The 16,286-nt window shown below is 45.8% G+C and overlaps 1 protein-coding gene across 2 annotated transcripts in view; it reads right to left on the bottom strand.

Moving 5' to 3' along the window:
- Positions 1-2,515: 2,515 nt before the first annotated feature.
- Positions 2,516-16,286, bottom strand: part of LOC110543371 (protein S100-A13-like) — a 25,208-nt gene continuing 11,437 nt past the window's right edge. The window contains exons 1-3 of one of the 2 annotated variants that reach the window (XM_060367920.1): positions 10,241-10,308; positions 9,258-9,450; positions 2,516-2,734 (exon numbers count right to left, since the gene is read on the bottom strand). In XM_060367920.1, coding sequence (XP_060223903.1) covers positions 2,591-2,734; positions 9,258-9,410 — 297 coding nt within the window. In that variant the 5' untranslated portion in view covers positions 9,411-9,450; positions 10,241-10,308 and the 3' untranslated portion in view covers positions 2,516-2,590. Of the gene's footprint in view, positions 2,735-9,257; positions 9,451-10,240; positions 10,309-16,286 lie in introns of those variants that run through there. The other variant, XM_060367912.1, reaches the window with a different exon arrangement.

The following is a 16,286-nucleotide window of genomic DNA, read 5'->3' as shown; positions in this document are numbered from 1 at the left end:
GAGCTTCAGTGTTTCTTTTAAAGCACGGTTCTGGCAGGGCGGGGGAGAGGGGCTAGAAAAGGGTAGTAGTAGTGGAAAAATACCAAGGCCCTTGGTGAGGAGGTAGGAAGTTCCCAAAGCTAAGAAGGTGGGTTAAAGAGTTACAAGGCCCAAAGATAATATCTGTGGTCACGGATGTGTCCCAAAGCAAACAGTTTCAGGAACAATGGGTCATAAGAAACTATGGCCTGCTGGTGTCCGGTGCTTATCTGGCAGACCAGGCCCTTAGGAAGGGTCCCAGGGCTACTTCCCAACACATACCTCCAGAGAAGCCAAAATGAAATGCTGAGGAGGGGAGCCAGGCAGGGTGGCTTGGACATGGAAACAGAACTGCTAAAATTTGAGGGCCTGGGCTGGAGAGATGGCTCAGTGGTTAAGAGCTCTGTCTGCTCTTCCAGAAGTCCTGAGTTCAATTCCCAGCAACCACAGGGTGGCTCATTACCATCTATACCCTCTACTCTCCTCTTCTGGCCTACAGATAGACATGCACATAGAGCATTGAAAAAAATAAAAACTTAAAAAAAAAAAAGATGAAGGCCTATCTGAGTAACTTCCAGCACAGCTATGGCTGTAGAATGTGAGGATGTTATACATAAGTAAATCCCAGGCCCAGAAAGATGGAGATCCAGATTAAGGACCTGGACTTAATACTTTGTGACTAAAGGGCAAGGGTCACTTAGCAGTTTGGCTCCCCTCCACACCAACTCTTACCACCCCACCCCCTCCCATCACTGCCACTCCTCCATCAGCTCACCAAAGGTACCAGACTTCTCCCTGGGGTGGGCATCAGAGACTTACTACCCACAGCAAAGCTTGACTGTGACAGTTGCAGAAGGTAAATATAGAGCTAGAAGCCTGCCTGGTCCTGTGTCCACGCATAGCCCACCCCCAACCCTAAGTCTCTGCCCAGGCAGCCAGGAGCCAGTCACTGCATGTGTCTTTTGAAGACTTCTGAAGACAGTCCAGTTCCTGTTGCTTCGTCTCATGACCATTCCTGACTCCCTCTGGCTGGGAAGTGATGGAGGGATCCAGAATGCTGGACTGGATTGAGGTGTGAGAGGTTTTCTCCCACAACACAAACTCTCAATGAAAGATAACATCGAGTAGGGTCCCATCTTGTAGCTGTCTGAGATGGGAAACCAGGGCCAGGCCTGAGGATTCCCTTCTCTGAGGACCCCAGAGCTCCTGAACCTGATTGACACTTCACTTCCCTTAGGTGGGGGTGGGTAGGTGTGTGCTGAAATGGGCTCTGAGCTGGAGACTGCCATGGAGACCCTCATCAACGTCTTCCATGCCCATTCGGGCAAGGAAGGGGACAAATATAAACTGAGCAAGAAGGAGTTGAAAGACCTGCTACAAACTGAATTCTCCAGCTTCCTAGATGTAAGCAGAGTGTTGAGGTAGAGGGTGAAGGAAGGGGGTGGGCACCCCTGCCAGGTCCCTGCCTCAGCCCTCAGCTCAGCCCATCCTCCTCTTCCACTCTCAACTAGGTTGTCCAGGCTCCTCTAACTCCTCCCTGGAAAAGCAAAATGCCCTACGGTACCGACCACTTGTTAATACCAAACTGCAGATTCATCAGTGAAACTATCCACAGCATAAAATGAGGTCAGGAAGAGCACAGCAGCATATAGCAGTATCATAGCATTACAGAAGGAAAAAGACAGGAGGAGCAGGAATTCAGAGCCAGCCTGGACTATGTGAGACCTTGTTTCAAACAACATTTTTTTTTAAATAAGACCCAGCCTGTTGATGCATGCCTTTAATCCCAGCACTTGGGAGGCAGAGCCAATCATTTGGAGAATTTTGAAGCCAGCCTGGTGTATATAGTGAGAATCTGTCTCAAAGAAAGAAAGAAAGAAAGAAAGAAAGAAAGAAAGAAAGAAAGAAAGAAAGAAAGAAGGAAAGAAAGAAAGAATATAGGGCTTGATTTCTGGCTCCTCCCAATTGCCTCACTTTTACAAGATCATAGGTTAATCCTCAACACTGTAAAAATTAATTTGATTGATAACCCTTAACAGCTGTGACACTTAGCTAGGGTAATACAGGTGAGATATTTAGCACATTTGTTATCATTACCAGCCAAAGGACACATTCCAGGAGTTATAGGAGGAAACTGGGAACTGGAGACAAGGAGCTGAGCCCCAGAAGCCTCTCTTACCTCCAAGCTCTGTATGGTTCACGCATCAACTGTGTATTTATTGAGCACCTGCTTAGTGAAAGATCTATTGCTGTGACACACATTCTCAAGGACATGTTCTGTCCTCAACACCAGAAGGACAAAAAAAAAAAAAAAAAAAAGCCATTGTGCTAGAATGCTACAGATATCTGAAGATGAACCACATTCCTTGTCTTCAAAATGTCCATAATGTTGATGTTTTCACCTCAGGTAAAGGCAGAGCTTTCTCATCCCTGGATCTCAAGAAAAGAAATCAGGGTAGTGTATGAAAATTAAGCATCTGTGTTTCAAGGACAAAGCTTTATTTGGACGGAGGGAAGCTTTGCCTGGCCCAGTCCAGCAGACCCTGCTGACCCCCATCCCAACAAGAAGGCTTTACTCCTTCAGGACCACCAGGACCTTCTCCTCCCAGATTGCCTTTGCCAATTCCCCGATCAGTCTCCAGTACTCGTTGAATTTCAGCTCTGAGTCCTGGTTCACATCCAAGCTCTTCATCTTCTCATCTAGAGAGCCCATATCCTAAGAGGTTAAAAGGGAAGGATTAGAACTAGGGCTCTTGAGGCAGGTAGAGAGAAAAGAACTGTCAGGGACATTCCCTCAGAAGCACGGACACCCGCCCCTGGTCTGAAGGATGAGGCTATGGTCCCACTGCCTGGAAGTCCCATATCCAAGGGACAGCAGCATACACTGTGGCTGAGGGTGAACTACCGTCCTCCTTCACAAGGCACTACGGTCCCTGCTGCTCAGCTGCAGCATCCTAACCTCTTCTCAATTTAGTCACCAGCCGGCAGGTCAGGAGAACAGCAAAAGTACCAGGTTATCTGGTTTTCTAGGGCGCTCTTGACAGAGTGTCTCATGGTTATGAACCCAATGGATTCTGGAGGCCTGCCTCCATGATGACAGGATTTGTTGCCAGATAAACAATCACAACATAAACATCGTTGCTGAACAGTTGGTGGGTGTCAGATGGAAGGATACCTCACAGGCACCTGATCTCAACACTGGGGGATCTGTGGGGAGGCTGTTTTGTTTCTTAGATGTGCTCATTTTATTTCATATGTATGAGCATATTGCCAACATGAGGTATGTACATGCATCACATACATGCCTGGTGCCCAGAGATCAGAGAGGATGGTATCTGGACAGGACTTGGAGGTTGTTGTGAGCTCCCATATAGGTGCTAGTAACTGAACCTGGATCCTTTGCAAGAGCACTGTACATAATCACTAAGCCATCTATCCAGCCCCCATTTGACTCAACATTTGGACAAAGGCAAATCCTGCCAAACAGATCTCTGGGTGACATGAAGCAAATTCTTAGAAGGGTTTTTTTTAGCAGAGTCATAAGCTCAGTCATCGGACATAATTTCCTCAACCAGCAGAAGGGAAGAGTGGCAGGGAAACCAACCACTCTGAGTTCCTTCATTCCAAGCATTGTGATTTTACATTATGGTTTATATCATTTGATCCTCAAGATCCACTAGATGAGAGTGGCTCAAGGACCTTGTCCAACAATATACTTTCAGTGTCAAGTATGCAGCTGAAGGTTGTTCACCAAGACACGAATAGACAGAGTAGGTCTTCAGTAAATAGAGGCTGAATAATAGACCAACAATCCAACAGGAAAGGCATAACAACTCTGCCTCACAGTGGAGAAGCTTAAACCTCGGGAGACCAGGGACTGGTGCTAAGCACAGACGACCAGAACAGATAGAACCTGTACTGGAGTCTAGGCTTCTTTTTCTCTTTTGATTATTTTATTTAACCCTATGTGTATGGCTATTTTGCACCATGTATGGGCCTGGTGCCTGTGGAGGCCAAAAGAGGGTGCAGATTCCCTCAACCTGGCATATAGACAGTGATGAGCCATCATGGAGCAACAGAACTAAATCCTGGTCTTCTGGAAGGGCAGCTGGTGCTCTTAACCATTCAGACAAGGTTCTCTAAACCAGGGCTTCCATTCATAGCTACTGCTCTGTATTTTTCTCCTCTGCCTGCACCCTGCATCCTCCACAAACAAACAAACAAACAAACAAACAATACTATTAGAACTGAGCTTGGCCTGGTAGTGCAGAACAGAAATCTTAACTACCTAAGAGACTGAGGCTGGAGGATCCACCTCAAGGCCTACAAGGATATTTAATGAAAGTCTGTTTCAAACTTTATAAAAAGGTAAGACTATGACTCAGCCCTGAACAGCCTAACACAAATGAGGCACTGGCTTCAATCTCTAAAATATCATACACACGAAAGTATAATTAATAAGTGAACTTGGTATAGTGTGGGCTCCCCTTTTCTGTGTGAAAGGGCAGAAGGGACGGGAGAGACCAGAAGAAGAGAAGGGAGGGGGCACCCTTGGGATATAAAGTAAATAAACTGAAATTTAAAACATTTTTGAATAATTGATTTTTTAAAATGCAAGTTTTTCTTGAGAAAGTAAATGTGTGAAACTGGCCAGTAAAATTCTGAAAAATAAGAATTTAAGTAAATCCAAATGGGTTGTGATGCTCTTATACTCGCAGCACTTAGGAGGGTGAAGCAGGAAGATAGCTGTGAGTTGGAGGTCAGCCTGATTTTCACTGTGAAAACGCACAGTAATGGACAGCAGGGAAGTGTGTAAAAAAAAAAATATTTTAAGGGCTGATGGGATGGGAAATAGATGGTTCATGAGTCCAGGCCGATGAGGGCTGCATAGAGAGATCCTGTTTTAAAAGACAGAGACAGAGAGAAAAAAAAAAGAAAAAGAAAACGATGTAAGTGTGGTGCACCGTGACTCCCTGTGCTCCCAACACTCGGGAGGAAAGGGCAGGAAGATCTCAAGTTCAAGGCCAGCCAGGGACAAACAGAGAAGCGCTGTCTCGAAAATTAAACAAACAAACAAAAATAAAACAGGAGCTGGAGGGATGACTTAGCAGTTTAAGAGCACTGGCTGCTCTTCCAGAGGACCCAGATTCAGTCCCCAGCACCCACATGGCAGGTCACAACTGTCTGTAACTCTTGTTCCAGGGATCTGATGTCTATTTCTTCTGTCCCCCACCAGCATGGCACAGACATGCATGCAGGCAAAACACATGTACATATCAAACAAAACAATAAATATTAAAAATAAATAAGCAAAAGCTTTCTGTGCTGGTGGCATTTCTAAGGACATTTTGAACTTTCTCAGACCTGACTGACACCCTGAAACAAGCTGTGGCAAGGGTGAGATACTCAAAGGGACACAGTACAAGAAGAGCAAGGATTCTGTGAGCCCAGAAAAAGTGACACCATGAGAGGATAAAATGGGCAGACTAAGTCTTTTTTCCTCAAAAAGAATAACACTGCCATGAAGATTACTCTAAGTTTGAGTGTGTGAGCCTATTGCAGGATGCCTGCTCTTAAGTCATGCAAGCATTTTGAACTGGGGGTAGAAAAGAGAAAGGGCCAAGGAATGGATCCCTAAGTTGATTTTGTTATGAGTTCCAGCACAGGGTAAGCTAATACAGATGATCCAGAAGAAGGAAAACCTGACAGTGTAGAGGAAAAAAGAAATCACTGCAGGAAAAGGTATTCTGAGGAGGTGAGAGGGGTGGGATGCTGGTCTTAGAAGCATGACATCATCTGTGAGGACAGAAAGGAAGACACAGTAGATGCTGACACGGTAGGTAGATGATTTGGGGATTAGGGACACACATATAACCTTCTTGATGGCTTCTTTCCTCAGTGAGTCAATTTCTCAGTGACTGGGAAAATGATGTGTAAAGAGGCATCTGAGGAAGGAAAAATGGTGACCTATTTCACAGGGAAATACACAACTCCATAACATTGCCAAGGGTTTCTTGGAGTTTGCGGTTATAGATTTGGAGTGAAACAAGAAAACCAGCCTGTGTATGTCCCTCTACATAGACTCAGCTCTAGGGGTGCACATGCGAAACAATCGGACTAACCATGTAACCTATGTTTCTTTAATTGCCTTATAACTTACATGTTCAAGTGTTAGGCCCATGTTAATTAAAGCCTCTAGTGCTTCCACAGAGAACAGAGGAATGTCAAAGTTCCTGACACTGGCCATCTGTGAGGGCAGAGATGAGGAAGAGAACAAGCAGAAATCTCTACTAGGTAGAGAGAAAATCACCGGCCAGCACCTGTGAGAAAACCTTTTTTGGGAAACTGGGCCAAATGGCCCCAATTCTTCTCCTGAATAGCTCCTGACCTTTGATCCAAAGCCTGTAGCCCCCACTCCTCAGAACAGACCCGGGAGGAGTTAATCACTCTCCCACATTTAAGCGCACCTATATCTCATATGGCAGGAAATTCCAAACTGACTTGAAGATCAGATATTCCCCAGATATTTAAGACAGGGCTGACTGGACCTAAGGGTGCCCAGAACCAACCAATTATTTTAAAAGTTAAATACCTCATCCAATCCTGAATTGCCAAGACTGCAACCAATGAAAATTCCTGCACCTTGTCCTTTAAAAACCCAAAGCCTTTGTCTCCCAGTGCTACTCCTTGCTGACCAGCAGGGGTGACCCCATTGTGCAATGGTTAAAATAAACCTCTTGCTATTTTGCATCAATGAGATCTGTCTCCTGAATTTATTCACCACTTCTGGAAATTAGGCCCATTCTGGACCTAACAGATGCAGGAGGTAAATCTAGACAGAAATTTGAGGGTAGGAGGCCCCAGCCTGACTACAACACAGAGACAGAATCAGGAGGTTTGTAAGCAGGATTAGAATGATGTGTCTCACAAGGCAAACTAAACAAGAAGATCCATGAGGAGATGAAGTTGATGGAAGGAAAGGAAAACAGAGCAGTCAAGAGACTGAAGGTCCTGGGGAAGCCAAGACACTTGTGTCTGAATCCTGACTAACACCCAGGAGGCCAAAACAGGAGACTACAAAGACTTCAAGGCTACCTTAAAATACATTTTTTTGTTTTGTTTTGTTTTGTTTTGTTTTGTTTTGAGGCAAAGTTTATCTATGTAGTCTTGGCTGTCCTGATACTCACTCTATATAGACCGGTGGGGTTTGAACTCAGAGATCTGTCTGCCTCTACCAGGTTTAAAGGAATGAATGTGCTACCATACCCAGCAGGACTCAGCTTCAATTCCCATCACCCATATGACAGTTCACAACCACCTGTAACTCTAATTGCACACGAGCTGATGTCCTCTACTGCTTCCCATGGGCACCAAGCATACACATGGAGCACACGGACATGTACCATACAAAACACCTATTCACATACACTGAAAATGGAAAACAGATAATCTATAGTCATGTTGGGACTAGTGGCACACACCTGTAATCTCAGCCCTTCTGAAGTAGAATAAGGAGAAGAAGGAGTTTGAGTCCACCCTTAGCTTCATGAGACAAGAAAGAAGAAAGAAAGAAAGAAAGAAAGAAAGAAAGAAAGAAAGAAAGAAAGAAAACAAAGAAAAAAGGAAAGAAAGAAGAAATTAAGAGAAAGAAAAATGAAGAGAAAGAAGAAAGAAAGAGTGAATGAAAGAAAGAAAAAAAAAGAAAAGAAGAAAAGAAAAAGAAAATCCAGGAGTTGGGTGGGATATCACAGTCCCAGAATTTGAAAAGCTGTGGCAGGATAGGACAGCCTGGACTACATAGCAGGTTCCAGGTCAGCCAGAACTATATAGTGAGAGCCTGTCTAAAAATAAAAAATAAAAAATTCAGCCAGGCATGGTGGTACACACATTTAATCTCAACACTCAGGGAGACAGTTCACTTTATGAGTTTGAGGCCGGCTTGGTCTACAAACCCAAGGCTACACAAACACACCCTGTCTCAGGGAGAAAAAAAAAATCACAGTCTTCATTGTTGTTTTTTAAACCAGGGATACTATGTGTATCCCTGGCTGCCCTAAACTGGCTCTATAGACCAGGCTGGCCTCAAATTCAGAGATCTACCTGGCTCTGCTTCCTGAGTGCTAGGATTGAAGGTGTGCACCGCCACACCCAGCCATGTTCACAGGCTTAGATGCACCTGTGAATCTGCATAAATGAAGTCAAATAAACGGTTATCAAACTACGACAGCACACAAGCTCAGAGTCAGTGTTAGACTCCCCACTCACCTCTGTGTAAGGAGCCCCTTCCTGACAGAGTGCTCACAGAAAGTGGATGGTAGTGACAGAGGATGCTCACAGACCCAGGAACACTGAGGACAGAGCACACTGTGACTTCAGGGATTGTTCCAGAAAGGGTCTCCCTAAACTCGATTCAAATTCTGGATCCCTCTGCCTCAGCCTCCCGAGTACAGGGATTACAGGTGCACACGCAAGCACCACCATGCCTGACTTGTAGTTTTATTTTTGTTAAGCCTCTATGTACTTCTAACTGTCAGTAAATCTCTAGGAATCCACATCTAGGTCCTGTGATATCTTGATAAAATGAGAGAGAGAAACACAGGCATGTTGGTCCTGATAAGGCCTGTTGCATCTACCTGAGCCTGGCTCAAGTTTGGAGACCTGTCTTTAACTTCAGATTTAAGAGATGCCACTTCCGGGCCAAAGTGATTCAGCATATCTGTCTTAAAATCAACCCTGCCTGGTAACTGTTACATGGAGTTTTGGCACTGGCCCACCTCTCCTTGCACTACCTAACCTTGCCTCTAGCTCATCTTACATCATCGCCTTAATTCTGCCTCCTGACCCAAACCTAAAAAAGGACCATTTTATTCAATAAACTGAGTTCCTGCTTCGACAGATCTCGCGGTAGTGGTTTATTTCCTGGGGTATCCAGGGAGGTCTGGGCCGTAGACACTCACCATCCTGTTCAGCCACGAAGGGCGTCCAGATGGACTGGCCACCCTCCTCTCAGGTCCACCTGCCTGATATCCACCATGCACAGGCAGACTCAAGTTCTCCACAGCATGGTTTGACAGAAGCACACAGCCCAATAATCACACATTCCCGTTTGCGCCAAACAGCAATTTTACTCATCTAGTTTTACACACACTTACCTGAGTTGAGGAAACACAGAACCACCTACACCTGCAGTCATTGCCTGGCATACATAGAAAATCTCAGTCCTAGAGCCCTCTACCAACCTTGAGAAAATGAGGCAGCTCTTGGTTGACCAGTTTCTTAAACACTTTGAAGCTCAGGCAGAAACCCCAGTCTTCGCTCACTGCATAAGTGTGTAACGTGTCCATTATGGTCTCAATGGCCGCCTCCATTTCAGTCAGGGGCTCTGCTGCCATCAGTATGCCAAAGAAAGAGCTGATGTCCTCACAGACTGACCTGCCCGGGAAGAAACAGGCCAGGAGAGTCAGGGATCCAAGAACGGGTGAAGTGGCTTCCTGAAAGAGTCAACATGGGAGAGATCAAAGGGTTCAGGACAGACAACAGAATCTCACTTACAGAAATCCTTTCTTTCTGACTCTCGTGTCTGAGTGTCTGTCTCGGGGATATCTCTGTAGTGGTCTCTACCAGTGCTGCAAGGGTTTTTGTTTGTTTGTGTTTGTTTTGTTTTGTTTTTGCTTTATAGTTCTCTGAGTGTGGTGACATCCCCTGTGGGGCCTTTACTCCAATGGTCCTTTCTCTCTGCCACTCCCTTTCTTAGAGTCAGGAGACTGCTTGACTCCAATGGCTGTTTATGTTGCATCCCCGCCCTCCCACATACTGGCTACTGTTCCTTGGAGAGAAGCCTAGGGTTGGCAAAACCCAACTGAGCTCAGGGTCAATCTGGCCAGACCCATCTTCAGTCCCACACCCTAGTTCTGCTAAAGGGGTCAGAGGATGCTCAGTGCAAGAACCTACCCATTTTCCCCACTCCTGCATGCAGTTGACAAGGTTCTAGAAAAGGACTTTTCAGACTCCTCCAGCCCTCAGCCAGGGCCCTCGGGGGTCCAGTGAGGGAGGAAGCCTACCTACTCATCCCTCTCATTTTGTCCTCCCACCCACAAGGACCACTGCCAGCTCTCCTAAAGCTACTTCCTGAATCTCTACCTGAACCTGCATACAAGGGAGAACCCCTGAGTCAATAAAGAAGGTCCCCAGGCTCTCTGCTGCATCAGGGAGAGGAACTCACAGGAGCAGGGAAATAGGATGCAGTTCACAGAGCTGGAGCCTCTGGGCTGAAGTTTTATAAAGCTCCAGGGAAGGAGAGAGCCACTCCCAAGTCCAAAGTATCAAGGTCCAACATCTGCTGATTCGGAAAACCTGGGAACGCCCCTGCTGTCAATAGCTGGCTCAAAACAGTGCTGTGCAACCTGGACAGAGCCTGTTCAGGAGGGACCATAGCTTCCCACCCCTCCCAATATGGGGACTACTCAGCTCTCTGTGTCAGAGGGCCTGCTTCTGCTATTTGTAAAAATAAAACAAACACTTGAGGAGGTCAGCTCGGGAAGCCCCATCTGAGAAACCAGACCCAGCAAAAGACCCTACAGTCCAAGGACACTCAGAAAGCCCAGGAAGAGGTCCCCATAGTGGAACCCTGATTAAAGTCCCTAGCTGAGTTCTGAGACAGAAGCCCTCACAGAGAAGCTCGTGTGCAAAATTCTTCCCTTCCACTGCTCTGCCCTCACCACATCACCCTTCTCAAGACTTCTCTTCCCACCTCCTCACTGCTGAGCTCAGGAAGGGGGTGCAACCAAGAACAGAAAGAAACTCAGGGCAGCCCATTCCTGCCAGCCCGGGAGATAGAGGGCGCCTCTGTCCACTCCTTGTCACTAGCCCTCTGGGTGTCCATTCTTTTCTTTCTGGAGGATGGTCCTTAGGGGAGACAGTTAGAGCCAGGTCTCCCCACACCTCTCCAGAGGCCACGTTTGCAGCCTGCCCCTCTGTTCTGAACCTGCTCCCACCTCAGGCCAAGGCCAACCTTGAGTATCCTATCCTGCTTAGGATAAGTCCCTGGCTTAGCCAGCCTGGAAGAATCGGGGCCTCAGTAGGACACAAAGAGTCCTGAGAAAAGATACTGTGGTGCCTAGAGGGCTTGGGAACAATCAGCCAAGGGAAAGAGCAGTGTCCGGATCTAGAGGAAATAAAGTTTGGAAAGTAGTGAGAGAAGTTGAGGGAAGGTCAGAGAGCTGGGCGACTGGTGAATGAGGCGCCAAGCAGCTTCCAGGCTACCATGTCCTTCCACACAGAACTCTGTGTCTCCTGCCAGCTACCCCAGTCTCTAGGTATGGGGAGGCATGGGACACAGCCCTGCTCCTTTAGGGTGAGCATAAGAAAGGATGCTCCAGCCAGTGTCTTTCAAGAACCAGAGCCCAGGGAATCCTCAGAGCACCAGAGCATAAGCCATGTGAGAGCATCAAGAAGGGGGTCTGTGGCAGTGTGCCCTGTCCCATCGCTGCCTTCTCAAGACCTCCTCTCTACCCCCCTTTTCTCAGCTTGCCCCCCACTTCTCTCTTCCCTAGTTTTTTCCTCTTGGTTTTCCCAGTGCTTCGCCCCTAGGACCTCCCCTCCATAAAATTCCAAGCTGCTGGAGGGCTCAAGAAACCTCCAGGCACTCTCGGAGATAGGAAGGATAATCAGAGCCACTCAGATCCATCCCTTGAGCAACCCCTTATCCCTGTGATGAGCTCAGCTTGGGTTCTCTCTCCCCTCATCTCTGTGACAACTAACTTCTTGTGATTGGAATTCAGGTGACAGTCACAAGGGCTCCATTGCAGAGTTGAGATGTCATCTAATCAGGACCCATTGTCCAGTATACCCAGTGGTGAGGAAGGATGAGGACACCTGAACTGAGATACCAGAGCTGCCCCTGAGGCTGGGGAAGGCATGACCCTCCCAGGACCAAAGGACTCAGGGCCCTAGCATGGTAGTCTCTTCTCAATAGACCTCTCCATTCTTCTGCTCTCACCAGACCCAGGGAGCTCAAATAACCTCATGCATTCAGCCTTTATCTAACACAAACCAGCCCTAACCTGCTCCCACTGGAGCTACTGTAACAGAGGTGGCCTGAGGCAGGAATGGACAGCTTTATGGACAATGCCTTCAGGTAGGTTCATCCTTAGAAGCTCTGTGTCCAAGGGAAAACCTCAGACATTTCCCTCCCCCTTCTACATATGTGATGAGACAGGATGATTCTGCAGACAAGAGGAATAGAATTGGAGGTCATGGGAAGCATACCCCCAGAGAAGCCAGGATAAAATACTGATGAGGGGAGCCAGGCAGGGTGGCTTGGACATGGAAACAGAACTGCTAAAATTTGAGGGGCTGGGCTGGAGAGATGATTCAGTGGTTAAGAGCTCTGTCTGCTCTTCCAGAAGTCCTGAGTTCAATTCCCAGCAATCACATGGTGGCTTATTACCATCTATACAATCTCCTCCCCTCTTCTGGCCTACAGATATACATGCACATAGAGCATTGAAAAAAACTAAAAACTAAAAAAAAAAAAAAAAAAAAAAAAAGTTTAGGGTCAGCCTGAGCTAGTTCCAGGACAGCTATGACTGTAGAATGTGAGGCTGTTATAAATAATTAAATCCCAGGCCCAGAAAGATGGAGATCCAGCCTAAAAAACCTGGGCTTAATCCTTTGTCCCTAAAGAACTAGAGTCACTTCGCAGTGTGGCTCCCCTCCCCACCAACTCTTGCCACTACACCACTTCCCATCACTACCACTCTTCCATCAGCTCACCAAAGATACCAGACTTCTCCCTGTGTGGGCATCAGAGACTTACTACCCACAGAAAACTTGACTGTGACAGTTTCTGAATGTGAAAATGGAGGTAGAAGCCTGCCTGGTCCTGTGTCCACCCTTAGCCCACCCCCAACCCTAAGTATCTGCCCAGGCAGCCAGTAGCCGGTCACTGCATATATCTTTTGTAGACGTCTGAAAGCAGCCCAGTTCCTCTTACTTCATCTCATGACCATCCCTGACTCCCTCTGGCTGGGAAGTGATGGAGGGATCCAGAATGATGGACTGGATTTTGGTGTGAGAGGGTTTTTCCCACATCACAAAATGTCAGTGAAAGACAACGTTGAGTAGGGTCCCATCTTGTAGCTCTCTGAGCTGGGAAACCAGGGCCAGGCCTGAGGATTCCCTTCTCTGAGGACCCCAGAGCTCCTGAACCTGATGGACATTTCACTTCCCTTATGTGGGGGTGGGTAGGTGTGTGCTGAAATGGGCTCTGAGCTGGAAACCGCCATGGAGACCCTCATCAAGGTCTTCCATGCCCATTCGGGCAAGGAAGGGAACAAATGTAAACTGAGCAAGAAGGAGTTGAAAGACCTGCTACAAACTGAACTCTCCGGCTTCCTGGATGTAAGCAGAGGGTTGAGGTAGAGGGTGAAGGAAGGGGGTGGGCACCTCTGCCAGGTCCCTGCCTGGGCCCTCAGCTCAGCACATCCTCCTCTTCCAGTCTGAACTAGGTTGTCCAGGCTCCCCTTACTCATCCCTGGAAAAGCCAAAATGCCCTAGTGTACCAACCGCCTGTTAATACCAGACTCTGCAGATTCATCAGTGACACTATCCACAGCATAAAATGGAGTCATGAAGAGCACAGCAGCATATAGCTTTATCCTAGCACTACAGAAAAAAAGGCAGGACGAGCAGGAATTCAGAGCCAGCCTGGACTATGTGAGACCTTGTTTAAAAAAAAAAAAATCATTTTAAATAAGGCCCAGCCTGGTGATGCATGCCTTTAATCCCAGCACTTGGGAAGCAGAGCCACCCATTTCTAGAAATTTGAGACCAGCCTGGTCTATATAGTGAGACTCTGTCAAAAGAAAAAAGAAAGAAAGAAAGAAAGAAAGAAAGAAAGAAAGAAAGAAAGAAAGAAAGAAAGAAAGAAGGAAGGAAGGAAGGAAGGAAGGAAGGAAGGAAGGGAAAAAGAAAGGAAAGAAAGGAAGAAAGAAAGAAGAAAGGGAATTAAGGAAGAAAGGAAAAAAGGAAGAAGGAAAGAAGAAAGAGAAAGAAAAGACAGAATGAGAGAGAAAGAAAGAAAGAGAGAAAGAAAAAGAAAGAAAAAGAGAGAAGAAAGAAAGGAAGAAAGCCCGAACGAAAACCAAGAAAGAAAGGTAGGAAGGAGGGAAGAAAGAAAGAAAGAAAGAAAGGAAGGAAGGAAGAAAGGGAGGAAGGAAAGAAAGAAAAGAAAGAAAGAAGAAAGGAAAGAAAGAGAAAGAAGAGAAAAGAGAAAGAGAGAGAAAGAAAATGAAAGAGAGAAAAAGAAGAAAGAAAGAAAGAAAGAAAGAAAGAAAGGGAAAGAAAAGTAGGAAAGAGAGAAAGAAAAAGGGTTCTTTTGTTTGTTTGGTTGGTTTTGTTTTTTTGTTCTTCAAGACACGGTTTCTAAGTGTAGCCTTGGCTGTCCTGGACTCACTTTGTAGACCAGGCTGGTCTCAAACTCACAGAGATCTGCCTGCATCTGCCTCCCAGATTACTGGGATTTCAGGCATGCACCACTGCAACAGGTGAAACGTTTTAAATTAAAAAATAATTAAACATTGGAGAGATGGCTCAGAGGTTAAGAGCAGTGGATCCTCTTCCAGAGGTCCTGAGTTCAATTCCCAGCAACCACATGGTGGCTCACAAGCTTCTATAATGAGACCTGGTGCCCTCTTCTGGCATTCAAACACACATTCAGGCAGAACAATATATACATCATAAATATAAAAGAAAGAAAGGAAGGAAGGAAGGAAGGAAGGAAGGAAGGAAGGAAGGAAGGAAGAAGAAAGAAAGAAAAGGAAGAAAGAAAGGGAACATCGGGCTTAGGGTGTGGCTCCTCCCAATTGCCTGACTTGTACAAGATCATAGCTTAATTCTCAACACTGTAAAAATTGATTTGATTGATGAACCTTAACAGCTGTGACAGTTAGCTAGGGTAATACAGGTGAGATATTTAGCACAGCCAAAGGACACATTCCAGGAGTTATAGGGGGAAACTGGGAACTGGAGACATGGAGCTGAGCCCCAGCAGCCTCTCTTGCCTCCAAGCTCTGGATTCTTCATGCATCAGCTGTGTATTTATTGAGCACCTACTTAGTGAAAGATCTATTGCTGTGCCACACGTTCTCAAGGACATGTTCTGTCCCCAACACCAGAGGGACAAAAAAAAAAAAAAAAAAAAAAATCACATACTGCTAGAATGCTATAGATATATGAAGATGAACCACATTCCTTGTCTTCAAAATGTCCATAATGTTCGTGTTTTCACCTCAGGTAAAGGCAGAGCTTTCTCATCCCTGGATCTCAAGAAAAGAAATCAGGGTAGTGTATGAAAATTAAGCATCTGTGTTTCAAGGAGGAAGCTTTATTTAGAGGGAGGGGAGTTCTGCCTGGCCCAGCCCAGCAGACCCTGCTGAACCCCATCCCAACAAGCAGGCTTTACTTCTTCCGGACCTTCTCCTTCCACATTGGCTTTGTGCCACGGACTGGCCTAGTTGGCTCCCTTCATCCGCGGGAGAACAAGGCTTTGGACAGACAGACACGGTTTCGGCGAAGAATTGACAGACAGATACACCTTGATGGTTTTGACTCTGCTGCAACTTTACTGAAATCAAGCTAGTATTTTTATACAAAAGGCACCTTAAAATTGGCATATTTCCCAGAACATTTAGACTTTTACCAAGAATATAAAGTTTACATTTTAACTCAAAATGCAGTCAAACATAAAACAGTACCCACAGGTAATCTTGGCCTAAAAACTTTTTGATCAGAGCAAACAAAGGAAAAGAAACCTCAAATATAGTTTCATTATTGTTAACCAGTGAAGAGGAAAGTCATAGGATCTAAGTCAGATGCCTGCCAAAGTCCCTCTCTATATCAAAATCTAAGTACACCTGTGTTAACCATCCTCCCATATGTCCTGCTTAAGATTTATGGTCTTCCTTAGGAACAAGGCACTGAAGGGAGGGGGAAACTCCCGCCAGCTGTACCTCTCATGCTATTATTTCTTAAGAAGGGGCCTATTATTATTTCACTATTCTTCATGCCTATTAATATTAAATCTAATTCATTACCTTTCTTAAACTTATTATATTTATTAAAGCCGTTAACAATCTACTAATGATAAATTTCTTCATAAAGTTAGTTGTGCTATTTCAGGTGTCACAGAGAAAGATCAAAGAATTCATTATTCCAGCCCCAGAGCCACAACTGAAGAAGCGTAGAAATCTCAGAACACGTCTCTTTTC

Source organism: Meriones unguiculatus, chromosome 1, assembly GCF_030254825.1.
Source record: "Meriones unguiculatus strain TT.TT164.6M chromosome 1, Bangor_MerUng_6.1, whole genome shotgun sequence".
Taxonomy (NCBI): Eukaryota; Metazoa; Chordata; class Mammalia; order Rodentia; family Muridae; genus Meriones; species Meriones unguiculatus.
Note: the sequence above shows the minus strand (reverse complement) of the source record. Positions and strands in the feature narration are given on the sequence as shown.